The sequence below is a fragment of the Anas platyrhynchos genome, chromosome 13 (genome assembly GCF_047663525.1).
Source record: "Anas platyrhynchos isolate ZD024472 breed Pekin duck chromosome 13, IASCAAS_PekinDuck_T2T, whole genome shotgun sequence".
In the NCBI taxonomy this organism is placed as follows: Eukaryota; Metazoa; Chordata; class Aves; order Anseriformes; family Anatidae; genus Anas; species Anas platyrhynchos.
Genome location: NC_092599.1, coordinates 12,451,796 through 12,469,772, shown reverse-complemented (window position 1 = coordinate 12,469,772; position 17,977 = coordinate 12,451,796). Strand labels below are relative to the sequence as shown.

General features: G+C 45.4%; 1 protein-coding gene across 7 annotated transcripts in view; it reads left to right on the top strand.

The window, feature by feature from the left end:
- The window catches only part of FLNB (filamin B), an 84,967-nt gene that overhangs the window by 63,206 nt on the left and 3,784 nt on the right, over positions 1-17,977 (top strand). For 2 of the 7 annotated variants that reach the window (XM_027467361.3, XM_027467363.3), the window contains 17 exons: positions 909-1,098; positions 3,028-3,275; positions 3,947-4,021; positions 4,753-4,855; positions 5,709-5,849; positions 7,405-7,533; positions 8,055-8,228; positions 8,382-8,540; positions 8,909-9,112; positions 9,739-9,891; positions 10,216-10,338; positions 10,907-11,173; positions 11,630-11,767; positions 11,853-11,968; positions 13,841-13,973; positions 15,057-15,233; positions 17,712-17,930. In XM_027467361.3, coding sequence (XP_027323162.1) covers positions 909-1,098; positions 3,028-3,275; positions 3,947-4,021; positions 4,753-4,855; positions 5,709-5,849; positions 7,405-7,533; positions 8,055-8,228; positions 8,382-8,540; positions 8,909-9,112; positions 9,739-9,891; positions 10,216-10,338; positions 10,907-11,173; positions 11,630-11,767; positions 11,853-11,968; positions 13,841-13,973; positions 15,057-15,233; positions 17,712-17,930 — 2,749 coding nt within the window. The remainder of the gene's footprint in view (positions 1-908; positions 1,099-3,027; positions 3,276-3,946; positions 4,022-4,752; positions 4,856-5,708; positions 5,850-7,404; positions 7,534-8,054; positions 8,229-8,381; positions 8,541-8,908; positions 9,113-9,738; positions 9,892-10,215; positions 10,339-10,906; positions 11,174-11,629; positions 11,768-11,852; positions 11,969-13,840; positions 13,974-15,056; positions 15,234-17,711; positions 17,931-17,977) is intronic. The other 5 variants (XM_027467362.3, XM_027467364.3, XM_072044619.1 and 2 more) reach the window with 3 other exon arrangements.

Here is a 17,977-nt window from a genome sequence, read left to right as displayed (position 1 = left end):
TTCCACAAGCCCTGTGTGGTGGGAATGTGTTTTCTCTAGCTTCTGGTTCTCAGCTTGTGAATGCCAAATATTTCACAGGGATCTCTGAAAGGAGCAAGCTCTTTCACACTGTACCTGGAATCTCAAGTCCGTCACAGCTTCTACTGTAGTCCAGGCAGCTTAAGCCATAAATTATAAATGGCATCAACATGTAGATTTGTGTGTGAGCAGGCCTGGAGGACTTTCTAAAGTGCTTCACGCTTTGCAGCTGTTGGGTTGCACTGAAAGCTGGGACCGGCTCTGTCCGAATCATTTTACACAGTGCTGATCTTGGTTTTAGATAAGGAGGCTTGATGCTGAGGCTCAGGTCTGTATTGTTTATGCAGCTCTTTAATTCTTCTATTCAGTTTAGAAGTAGTGTTTGAAGGGACTGCACAGACCTGCTTTTAACTGTAGATCTTGCAGTATCTCAAGAGCTGGATGCCTCATACTGGAGTCTGTTGTCAGCCCTCCTCACTACTTCCTGACCTCAAACCTTTCAGGGAGCAGCTGGGCAAAGCAACCCGGTGCTTTATCCGGATAGAGATGCCTGCTCTGACTCCTGATCTGTGCCCTGGGGACCTGAGAGGTGTTCTTCATTTCCAGCAGCTATATGACAACAAAGCTTAAAACTTTGTACAGTTAATGCAAAGTTAATTAAAATGGCTTGCTACATCTTAAAGGTTTTGGTATCGAGCAAAGCCCAGCTGCTGATAGCACGGACTGTTTTACAGTGCTCATAATAATCTATTCCTTGTACTTTGATTCTGAGCTTCAGTTCTGAACCTCTTTGATACCATCTAAGTATGGCTGCGAAAGGTTTGCTATCCTGCTGGAGGAAATCATAACTAACTTCATGGCGCCTAAATCTTCTGCTTTGCTTTCCTCAGGACCAAGAGGGCAAGCCCAAGAGGGTGGACATTCATGACAACAAGGATGGCACTTACACTGTGACCTACGTCCCCGACAAAACGGGCCGCTATACAATCGGCGTGAAGTACGGTGGCGATGACATCCCGTCCTCTCCATACCGCATCCGGGCATCTCCAGCGGGGGATGCCAGCAAGTGTTTGGCCACAGGTGTGTGCTGGGTCCTGGCTATTGCAGTTGTTGTAACTGTTGGTGTAATAGTTGATGTAACAGGCTGCACGTGCTCCCTGTGCGCTGTCTAGTGAGTGTTAATTCTGAAAAAGTGCTAATTTGAGGAGGGAAAAGAGCATGAGAGATCTGACTTTGTAGAATACGCTGGAGATTTGTGTAATCTGGCTGCTCCTACAGGAGGGGTTTTCATAAAGGTAGAGAACCCTCTACCCCATGGAGTGAACAGGAATCTCTTGCAGTCCCTAGCAAAATCTTTTAAACCATCTAGGGTGTTGTTACAAACAGCTAGATGCAACTGAAGTTTGATGCTTATTTTGGCCTAGGTAAACCCTGTTGAGAATTGCAGTGAGGTTGATTTAAGAATAACACACCTGCACATGTTCACTGCATTCATGCTCTTTACACTAATAGAATTGCAAGAAGCTTTTCATTCTGAGCAAGAACAGAATCCGTGTTGTGGGTGAAAGTAGCTGGCTGTGTACTTTAAGGTTAGCAAATCCTGCTCAGGCTGGGTATTATTGGTAGTGTTTTCTGCTGCTTTTCTGTCCGGTTGAAGTTGGCCAGAGTGCGGACGGACTTTTGGAAGAGGGAATGGAAGGAGAAACCTTCAAGATAAAAAGTTACTACAACTCAAAAATCAGTACCTTGGTAGAGGGGAGGAATTCTAAATTTGTTACTGGTGGAGCACATTTATAGCTTCAGCCCTTGCCCATTCTCATACCGAGTGGTCATCATGCAGCTTTGGGCTGGCCACTGTGGCAAGCTGCCACCTCCCAGCCAGCAAGAGGCTGTGGGAAGGAGCAGAAGGGGTAGGAACTAGTTACAGCAACATCACTGAACGTTAAGTCCCGTGATTTATAAATAAATACATTGGGCAAGGCCAAACTGAGCAGGGAAACTTAATCTCTGCTTGTAGACCCGTGAGAGTTGTCTGGGCATTGTACCGACCTGAATTGTGCAGTGAGAGTGTACCCAGTGCCAGACCAGCAGCTGGCTGCTTTCAGGCCTGCTTAAACCAGAAATATGTTGCTGGCACAATGGAAAAAACAGAGCGGCAGGTATCCCCTTTGCTACAAAAATCGTCTAAAAGAGGCCCTAATGGCTGCTGAATCTGATACTGTTCCAAGTAACTCAAGTCGCTAACTATTCAAAATACCAGTAATGGCAATTCCTCGCAGATGCCAGGTTAAATTTCCCATTTCCAAGAAGTGGCTTTGATTCGCAGCTGCCAAGCTGAAATACAGGCGCTGTAGGAGTAGCTGCTGGAATACTGTTCAGGTACTAAAATGGCAGGTTTGTTGCCATTTGAAAACGAGCCATTTACCCAGTAACGAGCGGTGGTCGAAAAGCAGGGGTATCAAATACACACTGCAAACAAGAGTTAATAGTTCTCATTTAAACGCAGCGCTCTTTAGGCTGGATCTGCTGGATTTGGGCATTGTTTCATGATTTTTTTGGACGCGTGGCAAAGCAGTGGAAAATTGTTTGCTGTAAATGTAAGGGGAAGCATGGCCATGACTGCTACTGTGCCATTTTACAGGCTGTGGTGGCGCAGAGGCTTGCACGGGGAGGTTGTTGTTCAAGCAGGGAAATCTAAAGCTCAGCCACTGGCTAGGGTAGTAAAAGATAACGCCTGTGGCTCTGCATAAAGCAGTATGGTGATAAGGGCATGTGTAAGGCGCTGCTTCCTTCAGACTTCCCTCACCTCTGTTCTCATCCAGTCTCCCTGACTGCAGAGGAGGAGGAAGGTGGGTGGTGAGCTCTTGCACACTGCCAGCCTTTCCTGTGCTGGCCAGTGCCGTGAGTGTCCCTTGCTCTCTCAACAGCTTCTGTGGGGCCCTGGTGCCAGGCTGCCTGCCTGGGAAAGCTGTCCTCCGAATGGTTTCTGTAACAGAACTTGCCTTGTAGGTCCTGGGATCGCACCCACTGTGAAGACTGGCGAGGAGGTTGGTTTTGTGGTCGATGCCAAATCAGCAGGGAAGGGAAAAGTGACTTGCACCGTCCTGACGCCAGATGGGACAGAAGCTGAGGCAGATGTTGTTGAAAATGAGGATGGGACTTACGATATCTTCTACACTGCTGCCAAACCAGGAACCTACGTGATTTATGTCCGCTTTGGTGGGGTGGACATTCCCAACAGTCCTTTCACTGTTATGGTAAGCCAGCTCTGCTCCACAAGTACCTCCCGCTCAGATTCCTGCTTCCATGTTTTATTTAGTGATAGGTTAACCGCGTGTGTAATTTTTAAGGTATTTATTAGCCTAGCTAATGAGTCCTTGTTACTCGCAGAGCTTATTTTGAGTAGGCAATGTGGTTAGGTGAAAAGGGATAGAAACTATCAGAGGCTGAAGGCTTGGCTGCTCTGAACAAAATATTTCATTTCCTGACCACATAGTTCTCTTTCTAAATGATGTAAGAGTGGTTGTAATCAGCTTCTAAAACTAATTATTTCAGCTGTCATCAGGTACAGTGCTCTGACCTGTCCGTTTTTCACTCTGTAATGCTGACCCCAAACTAAGAAATGGTGTGCAACTCCATTTCACCCGTGTTCAGGCACTGCTTTCCAGCTTCCCTCCCAAACTCCCCCAAACTGCGTTGTCCCTTTGCTGTGCCACTGGAGACCTTCCCCCGTGCCTCTCCCCAGTGGGTACGGGTGGTTTAGCAGCCCCCTGGTTGGAGGTGGCTGTGGTTATGGGACCGCCGTGGTTGTGGGACCACCGGGAGGGGTGGTGGGGGGAGGAAGGTGTTCAGGTGCCGTGCCTTCTGTCATGAAATGTGGGAATAATGGCACTGGAATAACGCCTAACCTGCCTTTACCACCAACCAGGCTGTAGATGCAGATGCTGTTGCCGTGCAGTCGCAGGAGACAGTGGGTGCGCCCCCCGCTGGATTCCGCCCTTGGGTACACAATTTTTACATTTTTTGGTTGGTTTCCCCCATCTGTGTTCCATTTCAGATGACGGCCTGCTTCTTGGGACTGCTTGATTCTGTCTGGTCATTGTATTCATTCTTTCTGTTTGATCAATTGTTCTTGGGATCCAGACCTGCTTGTTCCATGTTGCTTGAAGGGAATCTCCAAGTAAACTCTCCATAACCTTAAACACGAAGAGGATCATTACGCCCACAGCTTCTACTTCTGCAATGTCTCCTGTTAGCAAAAGCAACCTGACTGCATTGCTGTGTTTTCCCAGTAAAATAGCACCGTGTCTTGAGTCCAGAGTCGCATTGTGAAACTAGTTTCTTTTGTCAATTTTGTGTTGCAATCACCCTGCCACATTCAAATCACTTTCTCTTCCAGGCCTTAGCAACTAAATCTTTTCAGATGGAGCCACTCTGGGTCTTGTGTGCACTACGTTGTCTCCCATGCTCTTGTGTTCCATTTTGACCTCACTTTTTTCCAGCATGCTTTCCATCCACCTGCACCATGTTTGATTTGCTCTGCTCTGCCATGTGGTGGTGTTGTGGAGGAAAGCTTGACTGGCCGCTGCTCTAGCTGGGCCCAGTCCAGGGGCTGCCTGACCACCATAATCACTGCGCCCTGTCCTGCTTCTGCTCATGGTGGAGCTGCTCAGAGCTCAGCTAGCTCGTGCCTACCTTCATCTGTGACGTGACCGACCCTTTTGCTTCCTGCAGGTGACAGAAGAAGCTTACGTACCGGTTGGAGACATGAACGGCATGGGATTCAGGCCCTTCGATATGGTTATCCCCTTTGCTGTAAGGAAAGGAGAAATAACAGGTACCCAAAGGACACAGAGTCTCTGGGGAGGTTTTGCTCTTTGTTAGCGTGTTTATCCGTTTGCAGCTAACAGCCTGTGTGGTCTAGGCTGTAGCATGTGGAGGGGAATTGTACTGTGCCAGTAACTTAGTTGCTTAATTTCACATCAAGTGGCACCCGCTGAGGGTTAAGTGGGATACACCCCTGTGATGGTTTGAGTTAAACGAGGGAGTTCTTGGTGCTGCCGTGGCCCTTGGCGCTAGGCTGTGAATTGCTATGCTGCAGGACCTGCTGCTGCTTTTTACCCTCTGGAGCAGCTATATATGTCCTTGGTTATCTTTGAATATATTTTGTGCAGATGCTGAAAAAAAAAATAGTAATCTAATCTTGCATCCCTGTCACTTCCCTTCTTCTGCATGAAGCATCATCTGGCAGCACCCCAGTCACACAAAGCCCCTGTGCGTGTGGGCTGGGGCGCCCTTGCTCTCTAGCTCAGCAGTCCCACCCCGAGCCCTGGTCTGTCCCTGCTGAAAGGATTCTTGATCTTAGAGAGGGGGTGCCTTGTGATGAAGTACATCAGTGCCTTTCCTGGGGCTTGCCATGGAAATTCTAGTGGCTGAAGCAAACAGCTCTGCCTGTGGAGTTTGTAAGGTCACAGGACTGTTTGCCAGATGTCTACCACTGTGTTGTATTCATGTAGCTTAAGCAGAAAACATGTCTGTTTAGTGTTCCCATTAGTCTCCTATTTGTGCCTGTGGGTAAAAAGTTTAACAATTTAGAATGCTTGTTTAAAAAGGCTAGACCATTCTTTGTGGGTGGGAGAGAGGAAACAGGCAGTTTCTCCTTTTGTAACTCACATGGTGGCTTTTTGTAGGTGAAGTACACATGCCCTCTGGAAAGACCGATACACCAGATATTGTGGATAACAAGGACGGCACGGTAACAGTGAGATATGCTCCTACTGAAGTTGGACTGCATGAAATGCACATTAAATATATGGGAAAGCACATCCCAGGTGAGTCTGATAACAGACACAGATCTGAGTCAAGCATCTTTTCCCTCTTAAGGTTTCTGTAGCTTAGTCGTATACACTGCAGTACGAGCTGCCTAGAACATCTTACTGTTCAGCAGCAGTTCATCTGCAGGCAGTCCAAAGAGAAACGAAAGCAAAGGAGTGAGTGCAGGCACATGCGAGCTTCCATTGTGGTTTAATAGTACCAGCCAGGCTTAAAATGGATTTTGGTTTTGGAAGCTAGCTTTTGTGGCATTTCGTTATGAAGAAGAAACATACAATTTTCTAACTACCATTTTTTTCAGGTTGAAATTTACTGCCTTGGTGCTCAGCAAAACCAATAGTTACAGTACATGTTTATCCTTAAAACTGCATTGGCATAAAAGCTATCATCTGTGGGGAAAACTAAGTGGTTAAAACACTATAGTTACTCTTTCCATCTCATTGCAATAAAATAAAACGCTCGTGCACACTGTGCTGTAATCTTTCTTTCTTCCTGGCTGCTTCTTAACAAAGAGAAACCACTGCCTTTCATTCCCTTTCTCTTCTCTTCTTTTGTCCTTAATTCACCAGCTCCACAACCAGCGCTCTGCCTCGCCTGGCAGCTCACGCTGCCCTGTAACCACAGGCATGTCAGCTGTGTGGGGGAAAAGGGGCAGCCCCATGGCAGTTTGTGCAGACATGGGACAAAATACCATCAGCAGCACTGCTGGTTCTGCTGGTACATGGAAACACAGGGTAACTTTGGCTGAAGCAGGGAGCTCAGATAATGTGATGCACAGTACTACTTCAGTATCTGCAGTAGTGCATGTGGATGTAGCACCTCAGTAAGTGCCAAACTGTCTGACGTATTGGCTCAGTGAGAGCACTGGCCTGTGCCTGGCCAGAGGGATGATATGCTGCAATGCTTCCTTCTAGTTGGTTATTATGAATTAAGTTTGCGTCTGTCTCAGCTGCAAAATTTAGTTTTGGACTTGAGAGCCATCTGTGCCTTTTTTCTTGAAACTATTATTGGCTGTTAGTGACTGTACTTTTTGTTCTTGTGCACCAGCTTTACTAATCTGAGGCTGGCAAATATGTTTCTGGATACCCTTCAAATTCGCTAGTTCACGTTCATTGAGTCAGGCAATGTGCTGTGCTCATTCCTAATTCTGAATTAACGAAATTCAGGATTTGTATCTGAACTGAAAGAGCACTTCTCTGAGTCATGTTCTGATGTAATGTGCTAAATATAAACTTGTGATGAGCAAGACCCTTTTACGACATCATTTAAGCTTATCTGTGGTGATTAGAGTAGCACTTTGTCATGACTAAATGTGAAACAAATTGTGGAGAGGTATCTTTTGAAGATGAAAGGGAGGGATTATTCATTTTAAAGTGCCCTAGAGTCATTTAAAGGTTCTTCAAATACCAAATGGTGAGAATGGCATTGAAAAATGTGGGTATATTCATAGCCTAAGATTCCATTGGGTCAGAGCAGCTTGATGCTTGTTTCAAACTTGTAGTCCAGGCCACTCATCCTTAAAAATGCTTCTTGCTTTTTTTTTTTTTCCTCCAGAGAGCCCACTGCAATTCTATGTGAATTATCCAAACAGCGGCAGTGTGTCTGCTTATGGGCCTGGCCTTATTTATGGGGTTGCCAATAAGCCAGCGACCTTTACCATTGTCACAGAAGATGCTGGAGAGGGTAAGTCTGTTCTTTAAACCCATCCTACTCTAAACTAGATACTTCTAAGAAGTGTAATGTGTGTTAGCCTTAATTTGAAGCATAATTTGCATTCATTTGTCCAAATAAGAATCTCTGGTATAATACAAATAATGGCTTATGCAAATATAATGCAAAATGGCTTTCATTAAACTGCATCTTCTGTGCAGTAAAAACTGAACTGTTTTGTTACTTTTTTCTGAGAGAAGTTGACTCGGATATGATACAGGATTCAAATAGTTCACTTGATAAAAATTAAGCTGAAGGCAGCCTAGATGTGGTGGATTATGATTAGTGCATGTAGAGTCACTATTAAGTAAGTCTAACAGATTGAGTGGTTTTGTGGCCTTGATGGATTGGCCTGAGCTCTTTTTGCTGCTATCCTCGGAAAAGGTAAGTCTGAGCTGCATTTCCAGTACCAAGTACTGGATCTTCCTCTTTAAAAGTCATTGATCTTGGTGTGCATGAAGATTTACAGCAGTGTTGTTTTTCTTATTTCCTAGGTGGACTGGACTTGGCTATTGAAGGACCTTCAAAAGCAGAAATCAGCTGCATTGATAACAAAGATGGGACGTGCACAGTCACATACCTGCCTACTCTACCTGGGAACTACAGCATACTGGTCAAGTACAATGACAAGCACATCCCAGGCAGCCCGTTCACAGCCAAGATTACAGGTATAAAGCTTAGACTTCTGGAAGCACTTCAGAGTGAAAGTTAACCTCTGATAGCACGGGGAGGGCTGGTTTGCAGCAGGAGTATGAAGTCCCCCGACTTGTTCTGCGTTTAACCACCTGATATTTTGCACTCATTTCTCCTTATTTCCACAGATGATAACAGAAGACGGTCCCAGGTTAAGCTTGGTTCTGCTGCTGACTTTTTATTGGACATCACTGAGACTGATCTCAGTCTCCTAACAGCCAGCATTAAAGCCCCATCAGGTCGTGATGAGCCTTGTCTTCTGAAGAGGCTGCCCAATAACCACATTGGTAAGTTCTGGTATTCTTCATCTGGGAACAGTGAGCAGCCTCTACTACAGTTTTCTATGCTATGTAAAATGACTTAATTCTTCTCTGCACCTTCCTGAAGGTATGTTGTCAAACCAAATGGTTGTCATTGTTTAGTACAGTTGGTGAAACACAGAAGGATCTAAATACTGACCTTTTCTGTTAGCATTCCAGGCTGTGCCTGAACTGCTGTTTGTCAGCATATGCGAATGGTTTTGTGGCCCATTTGAGAATAACACTTACACATGTGCAAAGAGTGTTCTTTCAGAATTTCATTGCTTGGTATGCTTAAGGCTTTTTAATTAAGTAAAACATGAATAAAAAGTAAGTCACATTTCTCTGCTTTGTAGGTATCTCATTCATTCCACGGGAAGTAGGAGAACATCTGGTTAGCATCAAGAAAAATGGGAGCCATGTACCAAACAGCCCTGTAACAATCATGGTGGTCCAGTCCGAGATAGGAGATGCCAGACGAGCAAGAGTTTTTGGACGTGGTTTGGTAGAAGGACGAACCTTTGAAATGTGTGACTTCATTGTAGACACAAGAGATGCGGGTTAGTTCCATTGCAAAGGACTGTGAGTTGCTGTGAGACACGCTCTCTGAAGGACAGCATTGTCTTCCTCAGCAGGGAATCACCAGGTCACAAGCTGCAAAGCAGCAGATCTGTTTGTAATGCAAAGAGCACGTTAAGCATGCACTGTTGTTCTCAGTTATTAACTTCAGGCAATGCTATGAACTTCTAAAATGCTTTGTATTTTGGCCAACATCTTTCTTTACAGACAACAAGGACTGTCACTGAGGCACTGACAAAGCTTTTCTTCCATTTGATGGTGCTGATTCTAGAATTGTAGTGTACAGCAAGAAGGACATGAGGAAGATATTTTCCTGTTGCTTTGACGTGGAGCCTTAGCTGCAGTCTTTGAAGCTAAAATTTCAATGTTAATGAAATAAAAGGGATATGGTCAGAGCATTTTAGGAGCTGAATGCTTTCTGTGCATTCATTAAATATGATCTGACCTATGAGCACTACCAAAGTACTATTAAGACATCATGCAGCTCCTGCGTTCCCATTCTGAAACAAGCTGGCTCATGACTAGCTACTGCTTTGGGTTTAGACTATATTATGTCAAATTTATAATACAACTGTGGAAATGTGATGTTAACTTAACTGTCTTGTAGGTTATGGTGGGATCTCACTGGCAGTTGAAGGACCCAGCAAGGTAGATATCCAAACTGAAGACCTTGAAGATGGAACTTGCAAAGTGTCCTATTTTCCAACTGTACCTGGCGTGTACATTGTGTCTACTAAATTTGCAGATGAGCATATTCCAGGTAAGCAGGAGTGTTTGGCACGTTTGTTTAGTGCAGCAAAGGTCTTACCTAGCTGGCCAGCACGCTGGAACTGTGGGTGGGCTGTGTGGTTTGGAGAATACCATAAGTCCTGAAGATTTGAGGAGGTTTTACCAGTACCCTTCAAGCAGGCATCCAAAACTGTTCTAGTTATATGGCTGTATTTCACTGGGCTGTATTACACTTGGCTGTAAACTGGCTGTAAAACTTCCACAGTGATACAGTGCAAATTAGAGGAAGCTCTCACTCCTCACTTTGATGCAGTGGGTACTTACAAAGAGGAATGATTTGCTGTCGTACTTACAGGAAGCCCATTTACTGTGAAGATAAGTGGTGAGGGAAGAGTTAAGGAGAGCATCACACGAACAAGACGGGCTCCATCTGTTGCAACAGTTGGAAGCATATGTGATCTGAACCTAAAAATTCCAGGTAAGTGACATTCTTTCCCCGTAACCATAAATTGCACTTGTATAGTGTAGGTGTTCCTGAAGCAATGGACATAGGAACTTCAGTGTTAAGTCATCCTCATGTTAAAGCAGCATAGGCAAGAAACACTGGCTGTGTGCTCTCTATGAACTGCTAAAAATATGCATAACCATGATCAGCAAATGGAGAAATAAATACCAGGGAGACCTTAATCTGTTCTGTGTAAAACAAGCTGGAGAATGGGCTGCACAGCTCAGCCTGTCTCCAGGGTTTTAAGATAATCTGTTAAGTGTTTGTACTGCTGCTTGGCAAATGTGAATCATAGACCAGTATTAGCTGGCTGTGCTTATCCAGCCTTTTCATCTGCCTTTGTAGCACCTGGTGAGCTGCAACTGGTCGGGCTTGCTGCTCAGCAGCATGCATCTAGCTGAGAGTACAACCTAGCACCTATGTACCTGTTCTGTCATCTGTGCTGTCATCATTATTATCTGAACTCAGTTTCTGCTTCAAAAAACAAAGTACCCAGCCCCTTTGTCACTCTCTTGTGCATTTTGTATTCTATTTTTGTCAGAAATTGACTGCGCGGACATGACAGCCCAGGTAACTAGTCCCTCTGGAAGAAACTTTGATGCAGAAATAGCAGAAGTTGACAAAAACACCTATTGCGTCCGCTTTGTACCGCAAGAAATGGGAGTTCACACTGTGGACGTCAAATACAGAGGGCGGCCTGTGCAGGGCAGCCCCTTCCAGTTCACTGTGGGGCCGCTTGGCGAGGGAGGAGCCCATAAAGTGAGAGCTGGAGGCCCGGGGCTGGAGCGTGGAGAGACAGGCATCCCAGGTGAGTCCTCTGCTCTTGGGCTCCAGTGCCTGGGTCTGCAGTGCAGTGCTTTGGTTTCTGTTGGCCCTGCTTCTGAGAGCCAGAGTGGAGCTCTGTGTAACACTGCAGGCTCGCCCCACGCCTGGGGGTGGTTGGTGGAGAAACCCGTGCAAAGAAATAAAGAAAAATACTGCTGCATCGTGTGGATGGAGAAGCCCACAGTATGGAGACCCATGTTTGGGAAACTGCTCTCTGAATGAGCCTCCCTGAATGAGCCTGAAGTTGTTAGTGTACTATTCAAAGCTAAGAGGCTAATTCAAGGCTCTTGGAAAAGCTGCCAAGTGTTATCACCCAGCATCATGGCACAATGTACCATTTTTTTTTATACATAATGATGGGATGCTGCACGGTCTGTTAGAAGCTGAAACCCAGCTGCAGTGAACTTACACTTGTGTATGCTCTTGTGTGCTTCAACAGCTGAGTTCAGCATATGGACACGGGAAGCTGGAGCTGGAGGACTGTCTATTGCTGTAGAAGGCCCAAGTAAAGCAGAAATTGCGTTTGAAGACCATAAAGACGGATCTTGTGGTGTATCATACATAGTTCAAGAGCCAGGTACACAGTACAAATGTACTGAAATAAAACTGAAAGCTATTTCCAAAGAAACTAAGGAAACTCACTGCATCTTTTCTTCCCCCAGGCAACTATGAGGTGTCCATAAAGTTCAATGACGAGCACATTCCGGAAAGCCCCTATCTGGTTCCAGTCATCGCCCCGTCTGATGATGCTCGCAGGCTCACTGTCACTAGCCTTCAGGTGAGACATAAGGAAACATCTCCACAACTTGCCACAGAGACTGATTTCGTCCTTGTTCTCTGAGACCAAAATGGTTTCTTCTTAGGGATTACCTTGTCTTGGTTGGTGCTTGTTTGCAAGTTCAGCTTGCAGATAGAGGAAGTTTTTTTTACAGCTAGCCTCTTGGTAACTTAGACCAGTAGATTTGGCCCAGCTCTAGCTAGCTAGGATTTGAAGGCAGAAGGCTAAAATAAGTCTATTACAGGTAGTAACATCTGAGCATTAAAAACAAAAGGTTCTAGAAGCAGCACTGGTAGAGCTAAAACTTATTTTTCCCCCACAGTTTAGCTAGGGGAGGCCCAGTCAGAACTGAAGCACGAAAATGAACAAGCAGTGATCGTGCTGATAACTAAGTTACTGTGTCAGCACATGGGCTGAAAAGTTGCGTTTCTGCAGGTGAGACAGTGTAGACCTGTTTGGTTAGGACATTACTGCAGCCTTGTCTGAGCACTGTGCATCTGCACAAGCAGATGGATGAGGCCCCACGATGAAGTCAGAGCATGAATTCGCTTTGGCTGACGTCACGAAACCACAGCCACAGCTCAGATAATTCATGAACGGCAGCAAATCTGTAGGAGAGAATTCCAGCTTTGTAGTTGGTCTGGGTTCATCTGTTAACCTTACCATTATTTTTGTGTGTGTGGTTACTTGCATTAAAGTACAAGTAACATTAAAGGTCTGTCTTAAACCTCCAAAGCCAGAAACTTGGAAAGGAGACTGAGAGTAGAGTGTGTGTCTAAATATACCGTACCTCAGTCCTCATTGAGTGGTGATGAGCAATTAGTACTGCAGTTGAGGCTATTTTTGATGTGCCTATACTGGACTTTGCCTGGGCTTCTCCACCTTCTCTGTGTAAACGAATGGTGACAGCCTGTTCCTGTAGCATCTCTTCTGCCAACGAGTTACAAGGGCGTTAATTAGTCACTGTGGTATTGATGTTTCTCTTGTGTTTCATTTAAAGACTCTTTGACAGGAATACTCACTTCAATTAAGTCCTGGAGAGGCAGATAAAGCTGAGTATTCTGTAAAGGAGCTCCGTGTGCAGCATCAGTCTGCTAAACCTGCATCAGGGATTTGCTTTGTATATTGTACCTCAGTTCTACTCAGTTGCATTTATTTACCTCTCCAAGATTTAGTTGAAAATGAAATCAGGTAACGTATGTTCGGCATAAAATATTACTTCTAATAGCTGCAAGAGCTTTGGTCTTGCTGTGACGAGCGGTGCAGCATGGGTGCTGAGCTGAGTCGCCTTCCAGCAAGCAACGCTGCGGAGCACCGATGGTCTGACAGCACAGCAACATCTGGTTTCGTGCTTTAAATTACTTTCTCATTTTAAGACATCTTGTGGTGGCGTTCTAAATGTAGCCTCTTGTGGCAAATATAAACATGCCTATTACTCTTTCAGACAACTGGATTATCAGAGGCTTTTCCCCTGAATGAATCTGGAATGAATGAAGGGGCTGAAAATGGAGCTATCACTTAAACATCCTTTAAATCAAGTGCCTGCATACAGGGGTCTGACCTCGCTGATAATGGGTGACTAGTCTTGTAAACCTGCCTTTGCCTGATTTGGCAGAGTGTCATCTGGCTTCCAAAAATGGTCTTTTACTATCAAAAAAAAAATCAACTGAGTGGATGTAGGTGACTTAAATCAGTCACTCCATAAGAGTTTAAAAAGAAAAGAAAAAAACAAACTTCTGATTTGAGAGTTACTGTTAAGTCATAATGTTGTCTTTTTGTTGAAATCTAAAAAAATGTGTTGAAATGGTTATTTCCCTGCCACTGATCTGAAACAGAAGTTTAAATTTGGTAATCTGACTGTTGCATTCTCAGGAGTCTGGATTAAAAGTTAATCAGCCAGCATCCTTTGCTATAAGGCTGAATGGGGCAAAGGGCAAGATTGATGCTAAAGTCCACAGCCCCTCCGGAGCTGTAGAAGAGTGCCATGTGTCTGAGCTGGAGCCAGGTGAGAACAGTTTTACGTTTATCAAAACACACGGGGTAACTTGCAAAAACACTCTCCCAGCCTCATAGTGTCTGGATTTAATCCCTTGGCTCGCTAATAGTGTACCCAAGGAGTGAGCAGCATGCTTGTAGAATGAATTCTCGTCAGCAGTTTCATTAAAAGCTATTCAATCAAGTTTACATTCATGCTCTTCCTAGATAACTAATGAAATTACCAAGTCCTAACTTGTGTAAGATGCTAATATTTAAGGGCAAACTCTTTTTTTTAGAGTTTTGCATGAAGTCTTGGGTTGCCAGTGAAGGCAAAGCTTTACTGTTTGTAAAGGAAGGGGGTGAAATATGATGTGGTTGTTGAATTTAGCCAGTGAAGAAGTTTATTTTTCAAAGCTATGCTTCCATCTTTGACAAATAGTTTATTTTTAACTTGCACTCACTCCTTCATGTGAAACATTAAGGAAACTGAATATAAGCAAATGCTACAGAAAGCTCAACACCTGTTTCAGCAATGAGGTTTTCTTTTTCAATTGAAGTTCGAATGAATTATGGTCTGTACTGTGCCAGTCTAGCTGTGGTCCAGCTGGGGAAGGTCAGTCACTCCTCTGGGTTAATCAAAAACATGAAATACCAGCAAATTGCTGAATAACTTAAAGGTGCCACGTCTGTGGTGTCAGAGCAGCACGCTCAGCCTGCTGGTACAACTTGACTTGCTTTTTACCAGCTGCTTTTTGTAAGGAAGCCCAGTGCGCTGCTCTGTCTGCCACTGACAGGTTGGGCTGTGATTCAGCTGTCACCTCTGGTTTCGCGGGTGAGGCACATAACCCTGAGACCCACGCTGCTGGCTGGATGACAGCTGAGATCAGTTCCTGGTAGACAAGGTGAAAATGCAATCCGTGACACCTCCTGTGATAAATACATCGTTTTTTTCTACTTAAATGGAAGCGTGGAAAGCCAAGTTTGCTTATGTTAGGACCAAAATATGTTGAAACATGAAAGCCTTGCTTGGGCTGCTAACCAGCTCGGTGTTAGGTTTAGTTGCTGCTCCTGTCATCTCCGAAATGTCAGAAAAGCCTCTTCTCTCCTGCAGACAAGTACGCCGTTCGGTTTATCCCCCATGAGAACGGAATCCACTCCATCGACGTGAAGTTCAACGGAAGCCACGTGGTGGGCAGCCCCTTCAAAGTGCGCGTTGGTGAGCCCGGGCAGGCGGGCAACCCTGCGCTCGTCACGGCATACGGACCGGGCCTGGAGAGCGGTACCACGGGTAACCCTTCTTTTAGAGCTCCCGTACAAACCTGTTGGCCTTCTGGCTTCCTTGAAGGAGCCAGAAGCTGTTTCTAGGTGTATTTTTACATGACTTGCTCTGCTGAGGCAGCTGAACTAACACATTCTCTGCTGACCTGTGTGCAGACTAATTTTGCTTTCTCGCATGCTCCTGAAGTCTCATAACATCACTAGCAGGTCTGCATGCTACACTGAGCCTTAACAAACTGAAAACCTTTGTAAAGCAGCAAGTGCAGCAAAAGTTCACTTGAGCTGGTTAGCCGAACTCTGCTTAGGTGGTCCCCCAGAGCTCTGGAGATGCTTTGGCCCTGTTCCACACATGAATCTGCAAGGGACAGAGGCTTTTGCAGAGTTACACAGCTGTCAGAAAGCAGTCGGTGACTGCCCTGCATGTATGCTCCAGAGTGGGTGAAATACCGAGGGGGGACAAATGTAGTCAATTAGTTTTTATTTTCCTTTGTCTTGAAACTTGGTAATGAGAAGAAACAGCAAAACAGGGGTTTTGGAAGCTTTTCCTGTAGTGAATGCAGTTGTTCAGCCGGCTGACTAGTTTAAGGAGTCTCATTTAACTTGCATACCCCTGTTAATCAACTGGGTGCGAGGGCGTACCCAGTTAGCTTTTCCTTAGTGCTTGCACTTCTAAGAAATGTCAAGTTAAATGTAACATGGCGTGTAAAACCCAGGGAATATGATGGATTGTGTTCTGTTTGTAGTATTTCATATATGCTTCAGATGCAGCATGAATACTGACACTACTTGGAAATCTGACACCTATTTATCTACTTTGGCTGCCCCATCTGACAGTTCTCAACTCAAGAATGTAGATTTTTATTTTTTTTTCATTTGTATGATTTTGGTCTTTGTAAGAAAATATGAAAGCATTCCAGAATGTGCGCTTTGATTTGTTTAATTGTGTGCTTTTGTGGGCCACACACACAGGTGAAGAGCAGAATAAAGCTGTTTTTTTTTTTCCCCTTTGATACACAAGGCAGCAGCTAGTTCCCCTTACGCTATCCACTGCTGTCTTTTGAGGATTTATACCTTTTTTTTTTTGTCCCTGGAAGAAATACTGTGTTTATTCAGCCAAAGCTTGTGCTGTTCTGGAGAAACCAAGCAGTTAGTTTTGGAAGCGTATGGATATACTGTGTAAAATAAAGATACTGCAGCCTGTGCTGCTTTAATAGGTGGAAACAAAAGCACTCGTTAATGCTAGCCACTGATGCATCAGGGACGGGGGAATTTTCCTCCCTCTATAAAGGTGCTTGGGGTTGTTTTTAATCTAAACACACTGTTCAACTTCAGCAAGGTTACTCTGTGCCCCCTTGTTGAATCCTGGCCACTGCTAAAGGCTCAGTGCCCTGGGAGCAGCGTTCTCGAACAATGGGCCAGTGTCAGACCCCGATAGCTGGGGGCTGAGCACCTGAAACGTGTCCCCCGGGAGCCTCCAACAAGGCAAGCCTTCAGCTGGGGCTGGGAAAAAGCCACGGCTCCCGAGCGAGGAGTCTGCGGGGAGAAGCTGTGAGGCTTGCTGCTTTGGGAAATTAATTTTCCTCCAGCTTCTGATGCATTAATTGGCAGAGCCTGTTTGCTGTTAGCAGCGTGTGGGAGGGGACGGGGCTGCACCAGGACCACTCTGTGGCTAAGCAGTGCGTGTTGCAAGCTGGCTGCCCGGCCTCCTTGGTAAGGCGTCCTGCTGCCGCGCTCGGGGACGGTGCCTCTGGGAGCTCTGGGCTCTTCCAGCATTGCAACACAGCTTGTGCAGAAAGGCTAGAAACTTCCCCGGGTTTGCCACCACACGTAGATGCTTCAGTCTCTCTGTAGTAAACTTTCCCATAGCTGTCTTGGTTCTGATGGCACTCGAGCCCTTTATTCCTTGTCAGCAGCGTCTGATGCAGCGACCAAAGGTCGTAAATATTTGAAGCCAGTTTGACAGTAAATTACTTGAGGACTGAAAAGCCTCACTTTTAAATTCTTCTCGTGCTGCTGGCATTGTGTCATTGGCTTAGTATTAAGAGCAGTAATTCAGCTCTGTTAGCCAGATGCTGTAATTAAACAAGCTTTTGTTTCCACAAACTGCTTGGAGTGTTGCTGCAGAGCAGTTCAAACACCCGGCTCCTCCAGGAGACCTCTCAGCCCTTGTCGTCTCTCAGGCTTTCTTGTGGGCCCTTCACCACTGATTTACGGCCCATGTGGTGGGACGGCTCTGAACTTCCCTGAGCTTAGACACGAAGGAACTCGCCTCAGTGCGGGCTCCAGCTCCCAGCAGAAAGGCCCTCGTTTAAAGAGCTGTGCCTTTCCTCGTTAAGTCGGCCTTTTGATGCCGAGACACTTCCCTTTCGGTCCTGAAGGGCTCTCTTGTCCATTACATCAAATCACCAGCTCCTATTTAATAACTGAGGCTGCTTTTGTAACAAAGGCTGTGAGGAAGAGTGTGTCTTACTGTGCTACGTCTTTCTAGGGTTGCAGTCGGAGTTTTTCATTAACACGACCAAGGCTGGTCCAGGTACCCTCTCTGTTACAATTGAAGGGCCATCAAAGGTGAAAATGGACTGCCAGGAAACTCCAGAAGGTTACAAAGTCATGTACACACCCATGGCTCCAGGAAACTATTTAATTGGAGTTAAATATGGTGGACCTAACCACATAGTGGGCAGCCCCTTCAAGGCAAAGGTTACAGGTAAAAAGCTAACCAGTATTTACTGCGTGCCTGAAGTAGTTTGTGTC